A 24773-nucleotide genomic window follows, 5' to 3' on the forward strand; every position below is an offset into this window, starting at 1 on the left:
CTAAGTATTTATGTCCTAACACTGGAGGCAAAGGATCCCCGCAGTGTGGGTAGAAAGGGCAGGGACGGGAGTAAGCAGACTCTAGGCAAAGCCCTGAGGTAAGCATTTCCCAAAGTGTGGTACAAGTGTGCTCCGGGTTACAGGGTGATTCTAGACGGTCCACCAATGTTTTATGTTAATAGTTATGGATTTATGTTAATGTGTAATAGGGAAAGATATAAATAACACATCAAACCTATGATTTCAGGATATTTTTGCCTAGACAAAGCAAGACAATGTTTGTTTTTGTTTTAAGGCAAGGTAACGTAAGGAAAAGTATTAAGCAAATAATAGCACAGATGTTACAAGAAAATGCAAAAAAAAAAAATCATCCAAATGGTTGAGAGCTTGTGCTCTGCTGCCTGTGCTTAGTCATGCTGGCTCTGCACCTTTGTAAAAGAAGGTTGCCTAGAGCCTGAAATATATGGGATAGCCCATTCTCAAGGCTCTGTCTCCCAGGCTTGACCTTTAAAGGTATGACATTTTTCATTCACACAAAGATAAAAAGTTGCAGAACAGAGAATAACATTTGTCATGTTGGAGGTTTATGGTTGGACCTACCTGGACAACTGCTAGAACAAAGGACTATCACATCCTTTCTGAGGTCTGGCCGACCCCAAGAAGTTTGCAGCTATCGGCTATACTCCCTCCTCTTTTAGTATAAAAGAAGCCTGGATTCTAACTTGGGTAAGATTCTTTAGGACGCTAGCCTGCCACCTTCCCTGTCTGCTGGCTTTCCGAATAAAGTCGCTATTCCTTGCCCTAACACCTTGATTTACTGGCCTGTCACTCAGCCAGCAGTAGGAGCTTGGACTCAGTAACAATAGTTTCCTAGAGCAAGGGGTCAGGGGGCTGAAAGTAACGGACTCAGCTGAAAATGGGAAATGGTGATGACAACAAGATGGTATAAAGCTGGAGCCTATGGCGCAAACAAGCCCAGGTGTGACGCTGGACATCTGCAAGTGTAACCCCAGTATTGAGGAGTCCAGACAGTGGGCAACACTCAGAAGCCAGGCTGTGGGACTTGATCCCAGGGGAGGAGGTGAAGACAGAACATACCTCAAGTGTTGGCTGGGGGCCCCAGCTACGCCATCCTCCAAGGAGCCAGGTTCCAGGGCAGAGTGTCTGTGTAGCACAGATGAGTTCTTGCAAACTGAGCCACCTGAAGAAGGCGCAGGAGGATTTAGACTCTGGGTCATATGTGTTGCTCTAAAAAGCTGATCTTATTAGGGGGCAAAAGAGTTTTGTGGAGAATGAAAGGAATAGGGAACTTACAAGGGCCTAATCGTTATATTACTAATATGAAGTATTAATTATGACTATGAGTTATGAGCAATAACTATTTGATTCCTAATTTACAGCCTTCAAATGCGGCCGGTGTAAATTAGAGCAGCCAAAGCTTCTGACATACTTTGTTCTGATCAGCTCATGACTGGGCTGAGCCCAAGCCTTCAGCCAGACACCTACTATATCAACTATTGAGAGCAGAGGATAATGCAAAGCAGGTGAGGCCAGGCTGAGAGGTGACCCCTGTGATCAACCGTCCCCCGTTAGACTCAACCAGTGCCACGGGGCACTGAACAGAAACACGAGTTATTCACTTGCTAACCATTCTTTCCTCTCCATGAATAGTGCATAGTCTTGGAGTAGACTTGATATACTTACCTGGAAGAACTTCAAAGTACTGAACCTAACCTCTGACAAATTGTTTCTATGGAACATCTGTTGGAGAAGATAACAGAATTCTTTTCAAATTTTAGGATCTTTTTTTTTTTTAAATTTATTTTTGGCTGTGTTGGGTCTTCGTTTCTGTGCGAGGGCTTTCTCTAGTTGTGGCAAGTGGGGGCCACTCTTCGTTGCGGTGTGTGGGCCTCTCACTGTCACGGCCTCTCTTGTTAAGGAGCACAGGCTCCGGATGCGCAGGCTCAGTGGTCATGGCTCACGGGCCCAGTTGCTCCGTCGCACGTGGGATCTTCCCAGACTGGGGCTCCAACCTGTGTCCCCTGCATCAGCAGGCAGACTCTCAACCACTGAGCCACCAGGGAAGCCCCCAAATTTTCGGATCTTATGGAATGATTTTAACTAATATTCTGTGAGACGTTGTGCTAAGAAAACCACTGGAAACAGAATTTACAAACAACAAAAGAAAGTGATAAATGGTCTCTCACTGCCTCTTTCTATGGTTCACAACATCCCTCTACACATTAGAATCACCTGTGGAGCCTTAACAATCCTAGTATCAAGGATGCACCTCAGGGACTTCCATGGTGGCACAGTGGTTAAGGATCCTCCTGCCAATGCAGAGGACACGGGTTCGATCCCTGGTCTGGGAACTAGGATCCCGCATGCCTCGCAGTGTGGCAAAAAAAAAAAAAAAAAAGTATCAATTAATTATAGTAAATATACAATACTAATGTTAGATGTTAATAATAGGGGAAACTGGGTGCAGGGCATATGTGAACTCTGTACCATTTTCTCCATTATTTTGTAAATGTAAAACCCTTCTAAAAAATAAGGTCTATTTAGGGCTTCCCTGGTGGCTCAGTGGTTGAGAGTCCGCCTGCCGATGCAGGGGACACGGGTTCGTGCCCCGGTCCAGGAAGATCCCACATGCCGTGGAGCGGCTGGGCCCGTGAGCCATGGCCGCTGACCCTGCGCGTCCGGAGCCTGTGCTCCGCAACGGGAGAGGCCACAACAGTCAGAGGCCCATGTACCGCAAAAAAAAAAAAATAAGGTCTATTTAAAGTAAAAAATAGGGACTTCGCTTGTGGTCCAGTGGTAAAGAATCCACCTTCCAATGCAGGGGACGTGGGTTTGATCCCTGACAGGGGAACTAAGATCCCGCATACCGCGGGGCAACTAAGCCCACACACAACAACTACTGAGCTCGTGCACCTCAAATAGAGACCCCCGAGCCGCAAACTACAGAGCCCACGTGCCCTGGAACCCGCGCCACAACTGGAGAGAAGCCCACGTGCCCAACGAAGATCTCATGTGCTGCAACTAAGACCTGACGCACCCGAAAAATAAATTAAAAAGAAAAAAGTAAAAAATAAATATTCCTCCTCCTGGGTCCCACCTTTGACAGCAAAATCCCAGGCACAAAGGAATGACAGAGCAGAGCCTTTCACTAGGACAAAAATGTCCTTATCTATGTATCAAAAACCTTATGTCCCGCTTGTGTCCTATTTAAAGGCATTTTTTTCTTGTATAGGATTTTGATCAGACGGGTGGTGCTTGGACCAAATTTAGTAAGAACCAATAGGATATATCTCTAGATGAGTGTATATGTATATATATAGATAGAGAGAGAGAGAGGGAGAGAGAGAGAGAGAGAGGGAGAGAGAGAGAGAGAGAGAGAGAGAGAGAGAGATTTTAAGAAATTGGCTCACAATTGTGGGGTCTGACGAGTCAGAAATCTGTAAGGCAGGCCCACAGGCTGGCAATTCTGGCAAGAGGTGATGTTACAGGTCTTGAGTTCAAATTCTGCAGGACAGCAGGCCGGAAACTCAGGCAGGGTTTCTAGTTCCAGTCTTGAGGCAAAATTGCTTCTTCTTCAGGCAACCTCTGTCTTTCCTCTTAAGACCTTCAACGGACTGGATGAGGTCCAGGCACATGATGGAGGGCAATCTGCTTTTATTCGAAGTCGACCAATTTAAGTGTGAATCACATCTGTGAACACCTTCACAGAAACATCTAGAATAATGTTTGACCAAACAACTTAGCCTAGCCAGTAACCTCATAAAATTAACCATCCCACTTGATAAAGGTGGATTAAAGGGACCAGGGATATTTGGCTTAGAAGAAAAGACTCAGATGGGACATGATAAAACCTAGAAATATTTGCAGTCACCTCCAGCAGAGATGGGGCTGTAGTATAGTGTGGCATTTAGGGTCATGGGCTTCAGACATAACTGAAAATAGTGAGCCGAGAAAGGATTCTGCCAGGGCTCCCACAGCTGTTTAGAGGGAGCTGGGATTTGGACCCAGCCCTTCCATGCACCTCAGTGAACATGGGGAAGGCAGTTCCTTTCTGGGAAGAATTGAGGGCTGTAGTTGCATCCTCTCAGGGAAACTGAAATCTTTCCTTCTTATTCAGGTGCAGAGGTTCTAAATTATATTTGGAGGATTTGTACAGAAATATGGGAAACGTGCTTTACAATCTAAAATAAAGAGTGAATGTGGGCCAGAAAAAAGGATGTGGTCTAGAAGTTTGCTTAGAAGCAACCCACCTAAGACACGCAGGAAAAGACTGGAGAAAAACGCATCAGATTAAGCAAAAGCGGTTTGTTATCGTAGAATCTTTTCCATGGATCTTGGAATCCATGAATTCCTGAGACTGCGACTCAGGACATCCTTAGAAGGAAGATACATGGTAAGACTCCAACATTTCAAATATCGATTCCATCACACATCTCCTGTTTTGTATTCTTCCATGATTCCCTCTGGACAAAAGTTCAGGCCAGACTTACAAACTGCCTAAACATAAAACACAGCTTAGAATACTTAGACTTTAAAGGCTTGGTTTGTTTTGACAAAATTTAATTAGCATAATTTAAGATTAGACCAGATTATGCATTAAAAAACTAAACTATATTTTATGTGGAGAAGAAAAGAGAACTAATAATACGCAAAGTTAATATATGTAAGACTTTGTCTACTCATTAGCATGGTAACCTCACCATAGTAATCTGTAACTCTTCCTTTGCTACTATTTGGTAGCAAATGATATTCTTCTACAGTCTGCACTGCTGGTGGAAAACACTGAAGAGATACGCATGATTGTCATGAGACCCTGGAGATTCATTTCTTTATATGAGGACAAGTTGCCTTGAGTCTGGGAAATGTTATACCAAGCGTTTGCTGAACTTGAAGGGCGGAGCAAGTGGTGACAGAATAACAAATGTTATCAGCGACCTGTATCAGTTGTGCGAATGCCAGGAAAATAATTTCAAGGTGATTTCTCAGGTATTTGTAATAGATTGTAAATCAAAAATGGCTGCTGGCTAGTAACATCAGGCATTCCAAAACCTTGAGTTTCTAGAGTATTCCTTGGACTGTAAATGTAAAAGTTGTTCTCAAAAATATAAATATACCTATTTTAAATAATCTAGCAAAGAATGGATAAATACAATCTGAACTCCCACAATTACCTCTTACTCTTCAAGTGTTCTCCAAGGGAAATTCTAAACTAAGTCAGAAATCAATTCTAAAATGTAGAAATGGGGAATTCCCTGGTGGTCTGGTGGTTAGGACTCCATGCTTCCACCTCAGGGAGCACGGGTTTGATCTCTGGTTGGGGAACTAAGATCCCACAAGCCACGTGGCACACACACCCCCTCTAGAAAAAGCAGAAATGGAGTAAGGGATGAATTCTTCTTTTTTTAATTGGACATTTGCAGTGGTGATATATCTATATCAACTGAGTTGGGGACAGCTGAAGGGGGAGTACTTTGGGGAAGTGGGGCAAGGAGAGAGTGGGGCAAGGAGCTGCGTTTGAACATGTTAAGTTCAAACTCTTAGATTTCTAAGTGAAGTGTTGAGTAGCTGTTGGCATCTGAGTCTAGAGTACAGGGTGGAGGCACAGATTTGGAGATACAAGTTTGGGAATCGTCAGCATACAATCAAACTTGTAATTGGTTGGTTGTAAAATGCTATTCACATGTAAAGTATCATTACCTAGTAATTACTCATGAATATAACACAGTAGCAGTCATTGACCCGCTAACCCTTCTGTTTGGAACATCAGAGATACTTTTTGAAGAATGAAATAATGCCATTTGCAGCAACATGGATGGACCTAGAGAAGTAAGTCCAACAGAGAAAGGCAAATATCGTATGATATCACTTATATGCGGAATCTAAAAAAAATGATAAAAATGGACTTATTTACAAAACAGAAACAGACTCACAGACACAGAAAACAAACTTAAGGTTACCAAAAAGGAAAGGGGGGGAGGGATAAATTAGGAGTTTGGGATTAGCAGACACACACTACTATATATAAAATAGATAAGCAACAAGGTCCTACTGTATAGCACAGGCAACTGTATTCAATATCTTATAATAAACTCTAATGGAAAAGAATCTGAAAAAGAATATATATATCTGAATCACTTTGCTGTATAACAGAACATTGTAAATCAACTATACTTCAATTGTTTTTTTTTTTTTTTTTTTTTTTGCGGTACGCGGGCCTCTCACTGTTGTGGCCTCTCCCGCTGCAGAGTACAGGCTCCAGACGCGCAGGCTCAGTGGCCATGGCTCACCGGCCCAGCCGCTCCGCGACATGTGGGATCTTCCCGGACCGGGGCACGAACCCGTGTCCCCCGCATCGGCAGGCAGACTCTCAACCACTGCGCCACCAGGGAAGCCCTTGAAAGATATTTTTAATAGAACTCTTTTTTTTGGAAAATAGGATATATACAAGTGTTAAGTTTTTCTTGTTCTGTCTTTCAAGTATTTTATTGCTGATCTTAAGTACTAAGAAGTTCAGAGATTCTCTATTGATTTTAGGCTTACAAAATATTATCAGTTGGAAGTTCTGAGAAGGCTATGTAATGACATCTTCAAGAATGCTTATCTTCCTAGGAAAGGAAAAGCTCAAATGTGAAATGCAGTCTTAAAGAACTGTGAAGCTGCTAGGTCAGCCCTTGTCTTGATAGGAATCAAGTATGAAGGATATGCTGCCAATCTTTGATAAGGAATATGCTGGTAGTTTAAAAATATACACACTTCTTTTCAACACTCCATCCTGTAAGGAGAATTGGAAGAAACATCAATTAAGGGGTTTTTTTTTTAACCGATTTTATTTATTTTTTATTTTTTGGCTGCGTTGGGTCTTCATTGCTGCACGCGGGCTTTCTCTAGTTGTGGCGAGTGGGGGCTACTCTTTCGTTGCAGTGTGCGGGCTTGTCATTGCGGTGGCTTCTCTTGCTGTGGAGCACAGGCTCTAGGCACGCAGGCTTCAGTAGTTGTGGCACGTGGGCTCAGTAGTTGTGGCTCACGGGCTCTAGAGTGCAGGCTCAGTAGTTGTGGCGCACGGGCTTAGTTGCTCCGCGGCATGTGGGATCTTCCCGGACCAGGGCTTGAACCTGTGTCCCCTGCATTGGCAGGTGGATTCTTAACCACTGCGCCACCAGGGAAGTCCTCAATTAAGGTTTAACCACTGAAAAATTTATTATTTGAGGATGAAACAATTTATGGAAAGCACAAGGATGAGGATGTATAGGAGGGACTCCCCCAAATAATGATTACATTAAGCCACCGCCAATCCTGATGTTATGCTGAGACTCAGAATACATATTTTGCCATTTTGCTGTTACACATCTGCACATCAGTCCTTCAAAATACAAATAGGAATATTAAGGTCACAGAATACAATATTGCTCTGGAATATTTGAAGTATCAACACTCAAAAGTAAATTGTTGAATTTCTAGTTCTGGAAATGGTGGAGTGGCTTGTATTGAACTAACTCTCCTTCAGGTAACAGTTATAAACTCTGGACAAATATAAAGCATAACTACGTGAAGGCCTTAGAAAAATCACCAAAGTCAAGTAGAAATTGGAGGGAATTTGGAGGGAAGGGAACCACGATGGCTGTGGTCCACGTCTACACAGCTTCTCTCCTCAGGACACATCCCAGTCCACACGACACGGGGCAGCTGGAACCGGAGCAGAACCCAGCATTTCTGGCTTGTCAGAGGATGGAGTCTGGGGCTGCCAGAGCAGCTGGAAATTGAGGAAGGAAGCTTGGAAAAGAGAAGCCACAGAGAGGAAGCCCCCTAAATCTAGGTACAAACTCACTTTAAATTGACCCCTGACCTGTGCTTGCGCAGACGAGATTCCAAGGAGACTGTTAAAGCAACAGCTGAAAAAGCTGCAGAAACACAGCAACTGGCTCATCTGCCGGCTGCAACGGAGGCAGAATGAGGAGTTAAGTCTCCCCAAGTTGGGCCTGGCAAACACCATGGGCTTTCCCTCGAAACCCTAGAAGGGCCGTAGGGAGTAAAGTTTATATCCTAGGTCCAAAGAATGTACCCTAAAACTAATGGCAAAACTAAAACAAATCCATCTTCAAAAGTGCAATACCAGGGAACTCCCTGGTGGTCCAGTGGTTAGGACTCAGTGCTTTTACTGCAGGGGCCTGGGTTCAATCCTGGTCAGGAAACTAAGATCCCACAAGCTGAGCAGCCAAAAAAAAAAAAAAAAAGTGCAATACCAAGCATCCACAAATGAGTCAGTAACATAATTGACTACTTAAAACAAAAATCATCACTCTATTAAATGTCCCAAAACTGGTGGGAAAACAACAGACAGATTCGAAAAGATCAGTGCATCTCAAAAATGATAAACACAAAGAAAATCACACCTGGGCTCATCATGGGCAAACAGTTGATAGGTCAAAAATAACGAGAAAATCTTAAAATCTTCAGACAAAATGAGGGAAAAATAATAAGCATAACTTCTGACTTATCAGAAATAATGGAGGACAGAATCACATCTTCAAATATCCAAAAGAAAAACAAAACAAAACACGTCAGCCCAGAATTCTATATCCAGCAGAAATGTGTTTCAAAAGTGAAGGCAGGGGCTTCCCTGGTGGCGTAGTGGCTGAGAGTCCGCCTGCCAATGCAGGGGACATGGTTCGTGTCCCGGTCTGGGAAGATCCCACATGCCGCGGAACAACTGGGCCCGTGCACCACAACTACTGAGCCTGCGCGTCTGGAGTTTGTGCTCCGCAACAAGAGAGGCCGCGACAGTGAGAGGCCTGCGCACCACGATGAAGAGTGACCCCCGCTCGCCACAACTGGAAAAAGCCCTCGCACAGAAAAGAAGACCCAACACAGCCAAAAATAAATAAATAAATAAAATTTAAAAAAAAAAAAAAAGTGAAGGCAGAAATAAAGACACATCCTATAGGCATCCAGAGGATATAAGGAAAGATTATGACAACTGGAAGGCAACACATTAGACAAGTGCGATGAAATGAGGAAAATTCCTTGAAAGACACTTACCAAAACTGATGCAAAATGAAATAAAAATTATGAATAACCCTACAATTATTTTAGAAGATGAATTTGTAATTAAAAACCTTCCTACAAAGAAAACTCTAGGCCTAGATAATTAAACCGTTGAAGGCTATCAGACATTTAAAGAAAAACTAGTATCAGTCTACCCAAATTCTCTCAGGAAATAAGGGGAAGGAACACTTCCTAACTGTTTTCCCAAGTTTAGCACAGCCGTAATATGAAAATTTGACAAAACACTACAAGAAAAAAAGAATTCAGATCAGTATCACTCATGAACATAATTGAAAAATTCTTATGGAAATATTATTAAACTGAGCCCAGCAACATATAAAAAGGATAATACATCATTTTCAAGTGGGGGTTATAACTTTGACTTAACATTTTAAAAATTAATGTATCCTGGATGGACCTAGAGTTTATCATGCTAAGTGAGATAAGACAGAGAAAGACAAATATCATATGACGTCACTTATACGTGGAACCTAAGAAAATGATACACGTGAACTTATTTACAAAACAGAAATAGACCCACAGACATAGAAAACAAACTTATGGTTACCAAAGGGGAAAGGCAGGGGAGAGATAAATTAGGTGTTTGGGATTAACAGATACACACATATATAAAATAGATATAACTGAATCACTTTGCTATACACCTAAAACTAACAGAACTTTGTAAATCAACTATACTTCAATTTTAAAAATAATTTTAAAAAAGAAAATAACCTTTCAAACTCATAAAAATATGATCCACTTACCTAGATGAGTGACTAGAATGTAATATGTTAAATATTTGTTGTATATAATCTGTTATATTAGCATATGTTAATAATGAACATTAAATATTAATACTGATCATTATAATTGTGCTAATAAATATTAATATATTTTTAAAAATAATGTAATTCATTACATATCCACCTGGGGGGAAAATAAACTGCAATTCCCACATATACAGAAAAAATTAATCTGTGTTGGTTAATAGACCTACATGTAAAAGCTAAAAGTATAAATATGCTTCAAGAAGAAAACATAGGAGAATATCTTTTGACCTTGTCGTAGGCAAAGATTTCTTAGAACATGAAAAGCACTAGCTGTTAAAGAAAAAACATAAATAGGACATTATCAGAATCTAAAACCTCTGCTCATCAAATGACATAGTTAAGAATATGAGAAGGCAAGCCACAAAGAGAAAATATTTGCAAAACATATATCTGACAAAGAACTTGTATGCAGAATATATAAAGAACTCAAGCTAATCAGTAACAAGAAGACAAACAACCCAATAAAAAATTGCCAAAAATCTTGAATAGTCACTTTACAAAAGAAAACGTATGCATGGCTAATATATACATGAAAAGAGTCTCAAAATTATTAGTCATCAGAGAAATGTAAATTAAAACTAAATGAGAAATTTTGCAATCAGTGGAATGGCTAATTGTTTTTTAATGTACAGTGCCAAATGTTAGCAAGGATGTGGGGCAAAGTTGAATTCTCCTACGTTGCTGGTAAAATTGTTAAATTGTACAATTACTTTGGAAAACCATTTGGTACTTCGTTTAAAGTTTAACATACACCTCCTTTATGATCCAGCCACCTCACTCCTGCATATTTACTCAGAAGAAATGACAACATATTTTCATTTAAAAGATTTGAACAGGAATTATCATAGCAGCTTTATTTATATTAATTAATGTCAATTGACAGGAAGATGAACAAATAAATGATGGTAAATTCATATGATGGACTCCTATTCCGTAATTTCAAAAATGAACTACAGATAAACACAACAACACAGATGAGTTTCAAAACACTATGTTGAGCAAAAGCATCAGGGCACAAAAGACTAAATCCTCTAGATTCCAATTACATGAAGTTCAAGAACAGGTAAAACTAATACATGATAATAGAAATCAGTTGAAGTTTGTGGAGAAAAGGAGTAGGGATTGGCTGTTGAGGGACACAAGAGAGCTTTCTGGGATGATGGGAATGTTCTATATCTTGATCCAGGCGGTAATAACACAGGTGTGCACATTTATAAACACCTGATTAATTGTACACTTAAGGTCTGGCATTTCAATGTATGTAAAGTTTGCCTCAAATTTTTAGAAACTAAATTCTTTGCATTTCCTAGAATAAAATAGTAGCCTCTGTATGAACATTTCTCTAGAAATGAAATAACTTTGGAGAGAGGCAAATAGTCTAAAAAGAAATCCTTTAATCCTACTGAAAAGTGTTTGGTGAGAAACTGCTATATTCTTGAAGATGGATATCCATTTTGGGATTATGTCAAGGCACTTAAAGAAAAAAAAAAAACCTCTTTAGGTTGATGGAAGGAGTATGAACTAAGGTCAACATTGCGGATCACTTAATGTCCCACCCCTTCTTGGTAATGCAAAGAGCAGAGAAATACGTAGCAATCCTGCACATTTTGATGTTACAGCTTTCTCCTAAAATGACCCAGCAAGAGTGATACCCACTGATCAAATCCAATGATAACCCTCCTCCAGCATATATCATTTGGTACAAAGTGAATGTGAAAATTGAGGAAACTGTCAATATAATTCAGGTTGCTCCGAAGTTAGAAATCTGGAATTGTGTTTGTTGAGGTGTGGAAATGGGCAGCTATTGAATTTATGGTCTCTTCATTGCTAAGAGTATTTTGTTTGCTTGGATATATTCCCAGTTTTCAGCATCATTTACCACTGTGATTCCTAATCACATGTGTGTGACCTGTTTTTTCTTTTTGGAAGCTTATAGAATCTTCTATTTATCACTAACTTTTTGAAATTTCACAGTGATGTGTCTTTGTGTGGGTTTCCCCCTATTGTTTTACTGGGTGTTTGGTGGACTCTTTGAATCTGGAAACAAGTGTCCTTCAATGCTGTGCTATTCTTGTGTTAGTTTTTTGATTTTTGATTCCACTTCCTCTTTCTTTTCTTCTGCACATTCATTAGTTAGAGGAAATACTTGATCCTCTTATTTTCTAATCTTTTCTCTTGTTTTTTTTTAAAAAACTATATGTTGTTTTGTCCTAATTTCTGGGAGTTTTCCTTAAATTTATCTTCAACTATTTTATTCATTTATTCTAGATTTCTGCTACCCTAGTTTTATTTTCTAAGAGCTCTTTATTATTCCCTGAATATTAATTCCTATTATAGGATCCTTTTCCTGTTACATTCACAGACACAGTATTTTCTCTTTATGGCTTGGAGAATATGAATTATAGTTTTGGTTTGTATTGCCTTTTAAGAAGATGTTCCCTGTATTGTTTCTGTTTCCTCTGAGTCACAGAATCTCCTTAAGAGTCTCACAGTCCTTATTTGGCCTAGTTTGTTTGTTTAAATATTTTTTATTGTTCTAAAATATACATAACATAAAATTTACCATTTTAGCCATTTTTAAGTGTACAATTCAGCGGCGTAAAGAACATTCACAATGTTGTACAACCATCACCACTATCCATTTCCAGGAATTTTTCATCTCCAAACTGAAGCTCTATACCCGTTAAACAGTAACTCCCCATGCATCCTTCTCTCAGTGTCTGGTAAGCTCTATTCCCCTTTCCATCTCTGCGAATTTGACTATTCTAGGAATTTCATATAAGTGGAATCAAGACACATCCGGCTTATTTCACTCAACATGATGCTTTCAGGGTCCATGCATATTGTAGCATCTATCAGAATTTCATTCCTTTTTAAGTTGAATAATATTCCATTGTCTAATATGTATAGACCACATTTTGTTTATCCAGTCACATCCATCAGTGGGTATTGGGTTGTTTCCATCTTTTGGCTCTTGCGAATAATGCTGCCATGAACACTGCGGCATATTTTACTAGTAGGTTATACAAAGCTATTTAACCAGAATTTGGGCAAGGTGAAAAATAGGTTTAATATCTTCCCTAAACTAATGGTTCTAAACTTGGCCATGCATGAGAATCACCTGGGGTGTTTTTAAAACCTTCCAAAGCCCATGCTGCAACCCAGACCAATGACATCAGATTACCTTGGGAGTGGGACACAGGCCATGAGTATTTTTTGTAAATCTTACCAGTTGATTCCAATGTGCAGCCCAATTTGAGAACCAGTGCCCTAAGTAGTGGTCACAGTCCTTATTTGGATGGGGCTTATCAATCCAGGGGACTCAACTCTCAGTACCTGCAGGATTTTTTCTTATTCGAATCCACTTGCCCAGAAAGTACTGTTCTAATCTATGACCTACGGCATGAGCCAGCTGCCATCTTTCTGGAAGCCAAGCAGAGAAGGTGGTCCAGGGTCTCACCATTCAAAATGCACTCTCTTTCTTAACCTGCCTATTTTCAGCAGCTGCCTCATCCAGGCTTCTGCTGTGCTAGCGAGGGGCATCACCCATTCGGACAGGCTTGAGGATAAGACCTGGGGTCTGCCTCTTTCACAGACTTTCAGCCAAGCCTCTTTTCTTCAGCTCCACCTCAGCCACTCTCTGGAGTCCCGCGAAAACATTCAACTGCTGAACTTCATCTGAGTTTGGAGTGTGAATCAGCTTCCTTCTCCTTTGCCACTTAGTCTTTGCAGTTATGTTTTTACATTTATCCTCAGGAAAAAGTACTTTACTTGTCCTAATTCACCCAAGACTTAGGCTTTGTGAGACTGTTCACAAGTAAACAAAAAATGAGCATGAACTGAAATATCTAGTGAATTGGACTAATTTTTAATTAATAACTGGTAAACTTAAGAGAACAAACTCTTTTCTGTTAAAAAAAAAACCCATAAATCTTGACATTTAAATTAAAACATATCTGGAATTCCCTGGCACTCCAGTGGTTAGGACTCCATTGCCAGGGGCCCAGGTTCAATCCCTGGTCGGGGAACTAAGATCCTGCCAGCCACGGGAGATGCAGCCAATAAATAAATAAATAAACAAACAAACAAATAAATAAATAAAATACAAACATATCTAAAGAAATACCTCTAAAGTCTCCATCCCTATGAAGCCAATTAAAAATTATACTTATCAATCAAAGACTTGTGTGGTGTTTTAAAAATGTGAAGCTTACATTTACCTCCTGTACTTTAAAAAGCTGCACTGATTTCCTGAGTTTTTAAACTTAACCTCCCCCAAATGTCCCATCATAACCCAAATCAAAAAGTATGCATTTTAAGAAATGAAAAAAGCTGGGAATGAAAATTTTAATTTCAATAGTCACTTGTCTTTATGATGTCCCTCTAGTATTTAAAAATTTTTATTTCAGAGCTTTCAAACTTCATTTTGGGCAGGAATTTGATGATATATCATATTACAGTAGAATCTTCTAAGTCAGTGAATAAAACATATAAACAAAGTTGCTGGACCTAGAAACATATTGATAAAGATCAGCTCCTCAAATTCATTTGACAGAAGCAAACACACTTGAGAGGATATAATTTATGACTTCCTCTGAAGCAAGACATACTCTAGACTTATTTGCAAAAGGAACGAAGTGAACTGAATAATCTGTTTAAACATAACACAGTGAAGTACCTGCTTCTTGACAGACAGGCCAGATCTCAGGTTCCCAACCCTGTCCTGTGGCCCTTCAAGATGGTCAACATCCATAGGGATGTTTTGTGGCTGAAGTTCCAATTGAGTGTTTTGGGTTCAATGTCTTTTGATCTCCTAGGTATGAGCCCTCCCTGGCTTCTGCCTGAAACTTCCGGGATCACCCTGAGGCAGGTGCACTGGAATGACACCACTCATCTAAGCCACATGGTCCTGTCACTTTTAACTCCTAAATATCCTTGGATTCTCTCCCTCTCTGTCCTATTCCCAGCCTCGCTGCTATAGTTGGATCCTCATCGTTTCTTCCTGATCGATTGCCATAGCCTCCTTTTTATTCTGTTGCCTTTACAATCACTGTTGAAATCTACCTTACCCACTGCTGCTTTTGTGATCTTTCTGAAATGCAAACGTGAACATATCACTCCTCTGTAGAAAATTCTTCACTGGTTCCCCAGTTACTGCCTGATAAGGCTTAGGCTTCATAACTGGGCATATAAGACCTCCATGATCTAACTTATGCTTCTTACTTCCCCTGTCTTTTTCGCTTTAAGCTGTGAGAGGACCATGAACATGTCTGTCCTGCTACCCTGGCATTATTCTCAGTGCCAGGTCCAGAGCCTGACACCTAATGGATAATTACTAATAGGTACATCACTACCCCATGTCTCATGCTTTTGATTTATGGGCTTTTTTTTTGCTAGCCAATTGAGTTTTGTTGTTGTTGTTGTTTGTTTTTTGGTAATAACACAAGTGTGCCCTTCTTTCACAACTCATTTATTCACACATTCACTCATTTACCTTGGGATCACTACGATCTAACACTGTGACTGCTACGAGTAAGTACTCTGAACGAATAAGTGAAAATGGAGATGACACATACCTGAGGAGTTGACTGCTCTGGATTGCAACTGGACTTGCAACCCAGTGCAGTTTTTCCCCAGGCAGTTCATGTACAGACAAATACAAGGACCAGGAGGCAAACGTAGCCTTCCACTTGCTCTTCCCAAGTCTGGGAACAAGAGTCAATGAATCAAGACTTTGTAGAATGAATCGGAGCAAACAAAATAAAGAGCAAAGAAACCAACTTCCAATAAATAACTACAAATGTAATCAGGACTCTCCCAAGCCCCCAATTAAACGGCACAGAGCGCTAACTCCATTGACACCCAGGTGTCCCCGGAAGCCCCGCCCCCTCGGAGGCGGGGCGTGCGCGTAGCGGGCGGGGCCTTCCGGCTCGATCACGCCCCGTGGGCGGGGCGTAAGCGGGCGGGCTGAGCTGGAGCATCCCCGCAGTTTCCTAGGAGATGAAACACACAGCACGCCAGAGCTTGACAAGGGAGTGAACAAGGTAAGCGGCCGGCGCTGGCAGGTAATCCCGAGCGGGCAGCTAGGCCGCCACCCTCCGTCCGACCCAGCCCGAGCCTGTCCTGCGAGGCGGCCCGGCATGTCCCCTCGGCTCCCTGTCCTACCAGCGCCAACCTCCGCCGAGAGAAGGGGCCTGGACACTGGTAGTGGGAGGGACTGGAGGGAGGAGAATTCGGGGAGGGGCGGGACGGGCAGGAGGCGGTCAACCTGCTCCTATAGCTGTCGGTTCGCTCCGAGACCCCCTCGACCATTTTCCTGCGCTCCTAGACGGCGCGGTCAGTCCTGGGTTGGAGGATGACGGCGGGAATCCACCAGTCTGAGGGACCCGCACCCCCGAACCTCTACCCCAGGGTCTCCCAATGCACCCCCCTGCTCTCCCCCGCTCCATTTAGTGCTTAGGCTGGAGGGGACGCTACTTTTAGGAGTGAGGGGCGGGATCAGGTCTGGAGAAGGCAGTGGAATTGAGTTCAAAACTGTTACAAAATTGAAAAGGAGAAAGAAGAAAGAGAAACTGGGTCCAAATTCAGTCCTCATTCGTGCATTCCCAAATGACTCCCAGGTAAACGCGGAATCCCGGCACAGGGTGGACCAGCGGGCGCCCCCAGTCCTCACGCCGAGCCAACCGCGGGGGGGGGTGGGTCAGGGGATCACCTGCCCGCTGCGGCCGGACACGCAGGGCCTCGGGGACGAGCCCTGCCCGCAGACGGGAGTCTTTTAAAAGTCCCAGTTTGCGAGAAAAGATCAGAGCGTCTGGGAACGAAAACTGCTTCTTAACTACAAATAAGACTGAGACATGGTCAGTTTAAGGACAGGGCTGGAGTCGGGGGAGGGGGGGCAATAAAACTGGTTTTTTAGTGGTTTGTAATCTCAATTCTAAAAGGAAAGAAATGTATGTGATTGTGTTTAGATAATCTTTTAAAATGATCAGGCATTTGTTCTAATTGTAACGGAATTCTCATAAAGAGAGTCAAAGTTATCGGAGTGATTTTAATCAGAAAAACGACCCGTTCAGTCGAAATAGTGGCGGAGTCAAACGTTACTTTCCAGCCTTTTGGCTTTCCTTTATCGGCCCCGCGCCCTGTTCACCGCCGAGTGACCGGGAAGGGACAAACCCTCCCCTCCCTCCCAGGGCGGCCACCTTCTGCCTACGCAAAGCTGGCTGTACCATCTCTTCGTTGGGGTAGGTTACTTTGGTTTGGTTTTGCTTCGTTTTAAACGTTTGTGAATATTAGCACAGAGCACCATGCTTTTATTTATTTTTTAACACAGAATCCTGTTTTCCCATTGTAAAATCTCCCCTTTTAATTTCTGTAAACGTATGATTTGGTTAGTTTGAAATCTGTTTTCTCTTTTGCTTTTGAAACGACTTAATGGTTTTTATGGCGTTACTTTTTTTTTTTTTTTAAACAAACGTTAATGCCAGCCTTAGAGTAATAACGTTACAGCAGATTCTACAAAGACAAGTTGAAGACATGGAAACATTATCTGCTCAGTGATTGGGCAGACACGAATTTTACCCTCCATTTGCCCTCTCTGTTAATCTTCTTTAATCCTATCTAAATCCCTTATTAGCTGGCAGAAGCTGTTGAGAATAAAGCTCAAGTTTACAGTAATTGCGCACTTCGATAAAAGTAAGACAACTAGAATGGGAGAGAAATGATAAGGGCATTTATCTAATGCAGGCCTATAATTGAGCCTCTAAATAAATGTCTTTTTCCTTAAACCAGAATATAAGGTTTGTATAACTCATAAGGAAGTCAGTAAGTACTGGAGCTGGACTGCAGAAAATCCCAAGTTCCTAACAGTTCTATTAAATTAATTAATCATAGTTACATTACATTTACTTGTTTTGCTTTGTTGCATATATATGGAAATATGTGCATAAGAAATCATGTCAATACATCCCTGTTTTGCAGAGTTATCTTTCCAAAGGTCCACAGAGAAGAATATATGTAACTTGCAGAGAAATATTATTGGGTGTGAACTGGGGACCCATAGGCAGTCTGTCTTTTAAGTTACATATACTGCTTTTGACTAGTAATCTGTTTAGGACCTTCCTATTCTACACTGATAAAAATAGTTGTTTATATGCTATCAGTGAGTAGGTACATGGGAGTAATGATTTAAAAAAAATCCTTTACCTTTATATATCTATGCCATTAGGCCATTATCCTTATATTTTTAGGGGGATAAGGGGACAGTTGAAATGGTCAGCTTCTCACCCTGGAGAGCTGTTTATTTTGTATTTAACATGACTCAAAAGAGGCCTTTTTAAAGTTTTGTTTGGGAGCATAGTATGTAAACTTGTGTTACTTAAAGGTCAGTAAACTGGCCCAGTTCTCTGAGAGCCACAAATCAGAGCTTTTTAAAATCTGTGTCATATCCATAATCTTTACCCCTCAAACGAAAGAAACTGGGAAATGGCTGTGTCCCTTACTTATTTTTCCCTGAATATAAGTATCCTGTGCTATAGCACTTGAAACAAACTTTGCGTTTCCAGTGTTTATTTGGAAGATGATTGGTTAGGCTTGGAGTGCAGTTTCTACAATAGCCACTCCAAAACCGGTTGGGCTTCCAGGACAATGCAGAAAGGAGCCAATGACTGAATGGTCTGTTGTGCTAACAGTACTGATGATGGTGGGCTGATGGTCTTAATAGTGGACCGGAAAGAGGCAGTTAATCCCACTTTTGCAGGTTGTTGAGCCGCTGCAAGGGAAAGTTTCAATGTTTCTGGCATCTCTTACTCTGAACTTCTCTCCCCATCTGTGCCGCTCCCTCTTTCACTCCCTTCTCAAGCCATTTGTCCTTTTCCAGAAGTGCCTACATAACTGCCTACCTCTCAGACCCTCAATGCCTGTCCTCAGTGAGGTATGAACAAGAAAACAATTTGTTGCATGTGCAGCAGATTTTGCAAAGAAAAGAAGATGCTATTTATCCCATTAAAATTCTTAATTAAATAATTTTGGGGGGTTGGGTAAAAATAATAATTTTCTTAAGGAACTCCAGGAAGACTCCCTTCTCCCCCACTCACACTCTTTTCCTTCACTGTTTCTGGCCTATAATTTTTCACTAAGTCTTTCCAGGTATCAGGACGAGACAGATGTAGCCCCAGGGTGTAGCCAGGGTGGGGCGCACCCTGTGCACTTTCCCCGTTGTTTATAGCATCTTGGCGTTTTAGGGTGAGGAGTTAGGAATCTTTAGGGGGTGGAGGGGGAGGGCAGCTTTCATTGCGGGGTAGATTCTATATGGTTTGGCAGCGGAGAGGGGTGGTTCCTTTAGGTGCACCAGTGATTGTAAAAGCTGGCAAGAATGGGTTGTTTAGCAGCTGGGGACTGCACTAAAAACCCAAACAGCTTCAGGCTAATGCAAGTATTCCACTGACTCCATCACTGATTCTCTGACTGCTCATAGGTCATTTAATCCCTCTGTGTTTTTACTGTATAATTTTACTGATATGATAAACACCATGGCCTTTTGGACAAATTTATTCTCTGTATTGTTACTTAACCAGAAAGAATCAGTAAACCTCTAGAAAGCACATTTCCTTAAAAGAGATAAGTGTATGTCACCTTAAACAGAAAAGCTAGAAAAGAATGTCAAGCAATTTAGGGATTCCCTGGCGGTTCAGTGGTTAGGACTCGACGCTTTCACTGCGGTGAATGGGGTTCAATCCCTGACTGATGAACTAAGGTCCCACAAGCTGCCCGGTGCAGCAAAAAAAAAAAAAAGAAAAGAAAGAAAAACAATTTAACATGCTGATAATAAAATGCAAAATACTGATTTAATAAGAGTCTAAGTGATCAGAAGAAATACACTTCAGAGTCCATGTTTTGTTTAATCATAGCACAGGGTACAAAACAAACCCCCAAAGAGCTTTCAAACTTCTATTTCCTTATCCAGATAAAGGAAAAATGAAGAAAAGCAAATACACGTTTTGGTCAGGAAATATGTGAGGAGGCGGGGATGTTACCTTTCTCTATATTAATGCCTTAATATTTAGAATCTGTGTCTGTGTATAATGTAATGACCACTTACAAAAGAACTCCATTTTCAGGCAAATGGGGAACCATTTGCTGGCATGTGTTAAGACCATTTGCTCAGATTTAAGCTGAGAAAAATGAAGGAACCACTAAATAGAACTGGAATTTACTATTGTGATCTCTTTTTCAAGATCCTGGCCACAGAGTTAGCATGGCCTAAACTACCTCTCATGTGCCTTTGAAGTGGTTATTATCTATATGAAGTAAAATAAATGACAAATTAACACACACTCCCTGTTATTTAAAAGCCCCACAGCTTCTTCCAAAGTTTCCTGTGGACAAATGTGTTCCTGTATAAAGGAAACAACACAGCTTTAGCGCACTTCTCTGCCATGTTTCCTCAGAAAGCCTATTTTTGGAAGCCTTAGGTACTTTGACAACTAAAACATATTGTTGTCGCTCCTAAATTTCTGCATCTAATAGAGAAGCAATTTTTATGATTTTATGTCGTGGAGATCATGCTACAGTGAAAAAAAAAAAAATCTTTGGGCTTCCCTGGTGGCGCAGTGGTTGAGTCCGCCTGCTGATGCAGCGGACGCGGGTTCGTGCCCCAGTCCAGGAGGATCCCACATGCCGCGGAGCGGCTGGGCCCGTGAGCCATGACCGCTGAGCCTGCGTGTCCAGAGCCTGTGCTCCGCGACGGGAGAGGCCACAACAGTGAGAGGCCCGCGTACCGCAAAAAAAAAAAAAAAAAAAAAAAAAAATCTTTGAGTGAAGCACCAGATTATAAAAGGCATTTTATGGCCACACCGCACGGCTTGTGGGATCTTAGTCCCCACCCGGAGATCAAACTCGGGCCCTCGGCAGTGAAAGCATGTAGTCCTAACCACTGGACCACCAGGGAATTCCCTGTAAAAGGTATTTTATTTTATTTTTTTTCAAATTTATTATTTATTTATTTTTGGCTGAATTGGGTTTTCGTTGCTGCGCACGGGCTTTCTCAAGTTGCAGCGAGCGGGAGCTGCTCTTTGTTGCGGTGCACAGGCTTCTCATTGCGGTGGCTTCTATTGTTGCAGGGCACAGGCTCTAGGCGCACGGGCTTCAGTAGTTGTGGCTCACAGGCTCAGTAGTTGTGGCACACAGGCTCGGTAGTTGTGGCTTGCGGGCTCTAGAGCACAAGCTCAGTAGTTGTGGCACACGGGCTTAGTTGCTCCACAGCATGTGGGATCTTCCTGGACCAGGGCTCAAACCTGTGTCCCCTGCATTGGCAGGCAGATTTAACCACTGAGCCACCAGGTAAGTCCCTGTAAAAGGCATTTTAAAACAAACTATTTGATAGTGCCAAACATGTTGTTGCACTTTGTAACTAAGCATACAGCCTTGTAACAGAATGATAGAGATTTTTTAAAGCAACATAAGAATGATAAACAGGTATGAAATGCGAAATTGTTCCTTGAATGCAGAACTAAGACAGAACAATGGGAGGAAGTTACTGAACACTGTTTTAATGAGGTAGACACTAAGGCTTTATGTGCTTTGTGTGTTTTCTTTAATTATAGTTACAAAATCAGAACCTAGAGAAACTTGTACCCTTCAAATATATACAGATCCACAATCCCTTTTCTGTAGTTTTGAAACCCTCAAAGCTCTGAAAGATGAATTTTTAAAAATTAATCTGGGGCTTCCCTGGTGGCACGGTGGTTAAGAATCCGCCTGCCAATGCAGGGGACATGGGTTCACTCCCTGGCCCGGGAAGATCCCACATGCCGCGCAACTAAGCCTGTGCACCACAACTACTGAGCCTGCGCTCTAGAGCCTGCGAGCCACAACTACTGAGCCCACGTGCCACAACTACTGAAGCCTGCGCACCTAGAGCCCATGCTCCACAACAAGAGAAGCCACGACAATGAGAAGCCTCCGCACCGCAACGAAGAGTAGCCCCCACTCACCACAACCAGAGGAAGCCCAGCACGGCAACGAAGACCCAATGCAGCCAAAAATAAAAACAAACAAACAAAAAAATAAATTTATAAAAAATAAAAAGTTAATCTGTGCAAATTCATCTGCAACAAAACATGACCCGAATGACGCGAGGTCATTTATGGTCTTCATTTATTTTACTTAGTGTACTTTTCAAACATTTTTCTACGGGCACATTAAGATGCGGCTTGGGAGGTGTTACGTACCATATTACTTTTCTAAAATATGCAAATTCCTGGATTCCAAACACATCTGGCCCAGGAGTTTCAAATAAGGGATTATGGTCCAAATTAAATATGATGCAAACATTGATTCAAGGAATGGACATAGTAGAGCGTCTGACTTCCCAAAATCTGATTTGGACTAATATAGATTACATTATATAGTCAGTAAAAAAGCAATCATGCAAATCATTAAGCCAGTATTTATTGAACGTTCATGCGATAAGTAACATGGCACCGTGTAAATGAAGCATTCACCAGTGAGTACCGTCAGTCTTTTATAGGTGAACATCGTTCGCATCGCACAATTGATTTAATGACACATGCTTAACACGTTGGTATTTATAATTTTCCTAGGTTACCAGTAAATTTTTGGAAGAGGTTCTTTAATGAAAATCCCTTTTATTCTTGTTTTGCTTTTTTTACAGGGTGTTCATAAGAATGGAAGCACTGTTTCCTTGCCAAATTCCTTATTGCTATATCTTATGAACCTACATAATCTTGAGGAAGAGCCTGTGCTTAATGATGACAAGCCTGTCACCAGTGTAGCAACAACAGTCTAAGGGCAAAAACGAACAAAAATAAAGAAGCATTTATATTCAACAAGGAAGTCATTTCAGTCAACAACTTGTGCTGCATTATTTTTCCAAGATGAACCGATACACAACCATGAGACAGCTGGGGGACGGCACTTATGGGAGTGTGCTGATGGGCAAGAGTATCGAATCAGGGGAGCTGGTGGCCATCAAAAGGTACCATGGGCAACACTGCCAAGTTTGCCGATCTTTCTTTTCCTTTGCTTGCTTGAGACTGTATACAAGTACAGAGAGAAGTCTGGTTTAGACCCCATGCTCGTTAGGCTAATATCGAACGCCATTCTGGAGAAAACACTGCCAAAAAGGAGTTCAGCTGATCCCCACATATGTTAATTTTCTGATTTGTCCAGCTACATGGACAAATCAAAAAATATAAGGCCTCTGCTTTTCATGCATGATACATTTGAACTGAAACTGAAGGTAATTTTGGAACTTAAAGCTGAGTACAGAGTAGAGCTTATTGTTTCTTTGAAACAATAGGTCTCAAAATCAGATGGTATTCATAGTATCAAACTGAGTTCTGAGTGGCATATGGAATTTTCCAGACCTTACCAATTAAATAGAGTTAATTATCTTATTTCTTTAATCCACTGTATCTGTTATCTATCATATGTAAAAAAAAATTACCCCAAAGCTTAATGATTTAAGACAAGAACAAACATTGATTAATTCACAGTTTCTGTGAGTCAGGAATTTAGGAGTAGCTCAGCTGTGGTTCGGGCTACAGGTCCCTCGTGAGGTGGCAGTAAGAGGTGGGCCAAGGTCACAGTCATCTGCAGGCTGAACCAGGGCTGGAGCACCCATGCCCAAGGTGGTTCACTGTATCAGTCTGCTGGGGGTGCTACAACGAAGTACCACAGACTGGGTGATTTAAACAATGTATTTATTTCCTCACAGTTCTGGAGGCTAGAAGTCAGAGATCAAGGTGTCAGCTAACATGGTTGGTTCATGTAAGACCTCTCTCCCTGGCTTATAGATGGCTCTCTTCTCCCCATGTCTTCACATGATCGTCTCTCTGTGCATGTCGTGTCCTCATCTCTTCTTATAAGGACATCAGTCATATCGGATTAGGACCTACCCTAAAGACCTCACTTAACCTGAATCACCTCTTTAAGGTCTACCTCCAAATACACTCTGAGGTACTGGGAGGTCAGGACTTCAACACAGGAACTTAGAGCATCATTTGGCTCATACTTGGCTTCTGTAGCAAAGTTTAAGCCACAGACTGGGTGGCTTAAACAGCAGAGATTTATTGAGACACTTTTGGAGGCTAGAAGTCTAAAATCAAGGTGTCAGCAGCGTTGGTTTCTGCTGGGGGCCCGGAGGACAGGATCTATTGTAGGCCTTTCTCCTTGGCTTATTCATGGTGTTTTCTCTCTGTATCCCTCCCACATCAGCTTCCCTCGATGCCTATCTCTGTGTCCAAATTTCCTTTTTTTATAAGGACAAAAAGAGGCCTCAATTTCTCTCTATATGGGGCTCTACAGACAGTCACTTGAGTGTCCTCGTGACATGGCAATTGGCTTCCCCAGAACGAGTCTTGGAAACTGATTACAACATCAACTAAATGATGATGATCTAAAATTTAAATGCTTTAACAAATGTTTATCAAATGTTAAAAACTTTACACTATCATGATCTAAAACTTTACATATATAAGAAAATACTTTTATAAAATATTGTTAAATAGCCATTATTATCAAATAAGTAAATGTACAATATACAATAACTGAAATGAAAAATAGGAATAAGAAGAAACTTCCCTGACTGGAAAGGTGAAATATTACAGGTACTTCTTGTAAAGTTGGTTTTAAGACCAGAGTGCCTGCTATATCCCCTACTGATCAAGATTGAACTGGAGACCCTAACTAAGGCAACAAGAGAAAAAAATAATAAATGAGGTGTAAGTATCAGACAAAATGAGATGAAATCATCCTTATTTGTGGGTTAAGCAATTATGTAAATTCACACAAATACTTCATTACACATAAATAAAGTTATACGTAAAAATATCTTTAAAAGGACTGTAAAGATTTACA

General features: G+C 41.3%; 2 protein-coding genes across 4 annotated transcripts in view; one reads left to right on the forward strand and one right to left on the reverse strand.

Annotated features, from left to right (window-relative positions):
- The window catches only part of LOC101270824 (transmembrane protein 14C), a 165591-nt gene that overhangs the window by 82408 nt on the left and 58410 nt on the right, over positions 1–24773 (reverse strand). The window contains exons 6-7 of the mRNA XM_033408087.2: positions 15473–15601; positions 1099–1201 (exon numbers count right to left, since the gene is read on the reverse strand). Of these exons, the coding sequence (XP_033263978.1) occupies positions 1099–1201; positions 15473–15601 (232 nt within the window). The remainder of the gene's footprint in view (positions 1–1098; positions 1202–15472; positions 15602–24773) is intronic.
- Positions 22790–24773, forward strand: part of MAK (male germ cell associated kinase) — a 41282-nt gene continuing 39298 nt past the window's right edge. For all 3 annotated transcript variants that reach the window (XM_033408089.2, XM_049715638.1, XM_049715639.1), the window contains exon 1: positions 22790–22890. In XM_033408089.2, the coding sequence (XP_033263980.1) occupies positions 22790–22890 (101 nt within the window). The remainder of the gene's footprint in view (positions 22891–24773) is intronic.

Source organism: Orcinus orca, chromosome 10 (genome assembly GCF_937001465.1).
Source record: "Orcinus orca chromosome 10, mOrcOrc1.1, whole genome shotgun sequence".
Lineage (NCBI taxonomy): Eukaryota > Metazoa > Chordata > Mammalia > Artiodactyla > Delphinidae > Orcinus > Orcinus orca.